The 332-nt window shown below is 63.6% G+C and overlaps 1 protein-coding gene across 1 annotated transcript in view; it reads right to left on the reverse strand.

Moving 5' to 3' along the window:
- The window catches only part of RAP2A (RAP2A, member of RAS oncogene family), a 29,147-nt gene extending 28,821 nt beyond the window's left edge, over nucleotides 1-326 (reverse strand). Inside the window, exon 1 of the mRNA XM_015557592.1 lies at nucleotides 22-326. Coding sequence (XP_015413078.1) covers nucleotides 22-137 — 116 coding nt within the window. The 5' untranslated portion in view covers nucleotides 138-326. The remainder of the gene's footprint in view (nucleotides 1-21) is intronic.
- Between the last annotated feature and the right edge of the window lie 6 nt (nucleotides 327-332).

Raw genomic sequence — 332 nt, forward strand, 5'->3', positions numbered from 1 at the left:
CCCCGCCCCAGCCCCGCTCACCGCTTCACGCGGATGATCTGGTCCCGCATGGGCTTGATGTCCTGGAAGCTCTGCTGGTTGACGAGGCTGTAGACGAGGATGAAGCCCTGGCCGTTCTTGATGTACAGGTCCCGCATGGACGCGAACTGCTCCGTGCCCGCCGTGTCCAGGATCTCCAGCACCGACGGCGACGAGTCCACCTCGATCTCCTTGCGGTAGAAGTCCTCGATGGTGGGGTCGTATTTCTCGATGAAGGTGCCGGTCACGAACTGCACGGTCAGGGCGGATTTGCCGACCCCGCCCGAGCCCAGCACCACCACTTTGTACTCGCG

The sequence above is a fragment of the Myotis davidii genome, unplaced genomic scaffold (assembly GCF_000327345.1).
Source record: "Myotis davidii unplaced genomic scaffold, ASM32734v1 scaffold133, whole genome shotgun sequence".
Lineage (NCBI taxonomy): Eukaryota > Metazoa > Chordata > Mammalia > Chiroptera > Vespertilionidae > Myotis > Myotis davidii.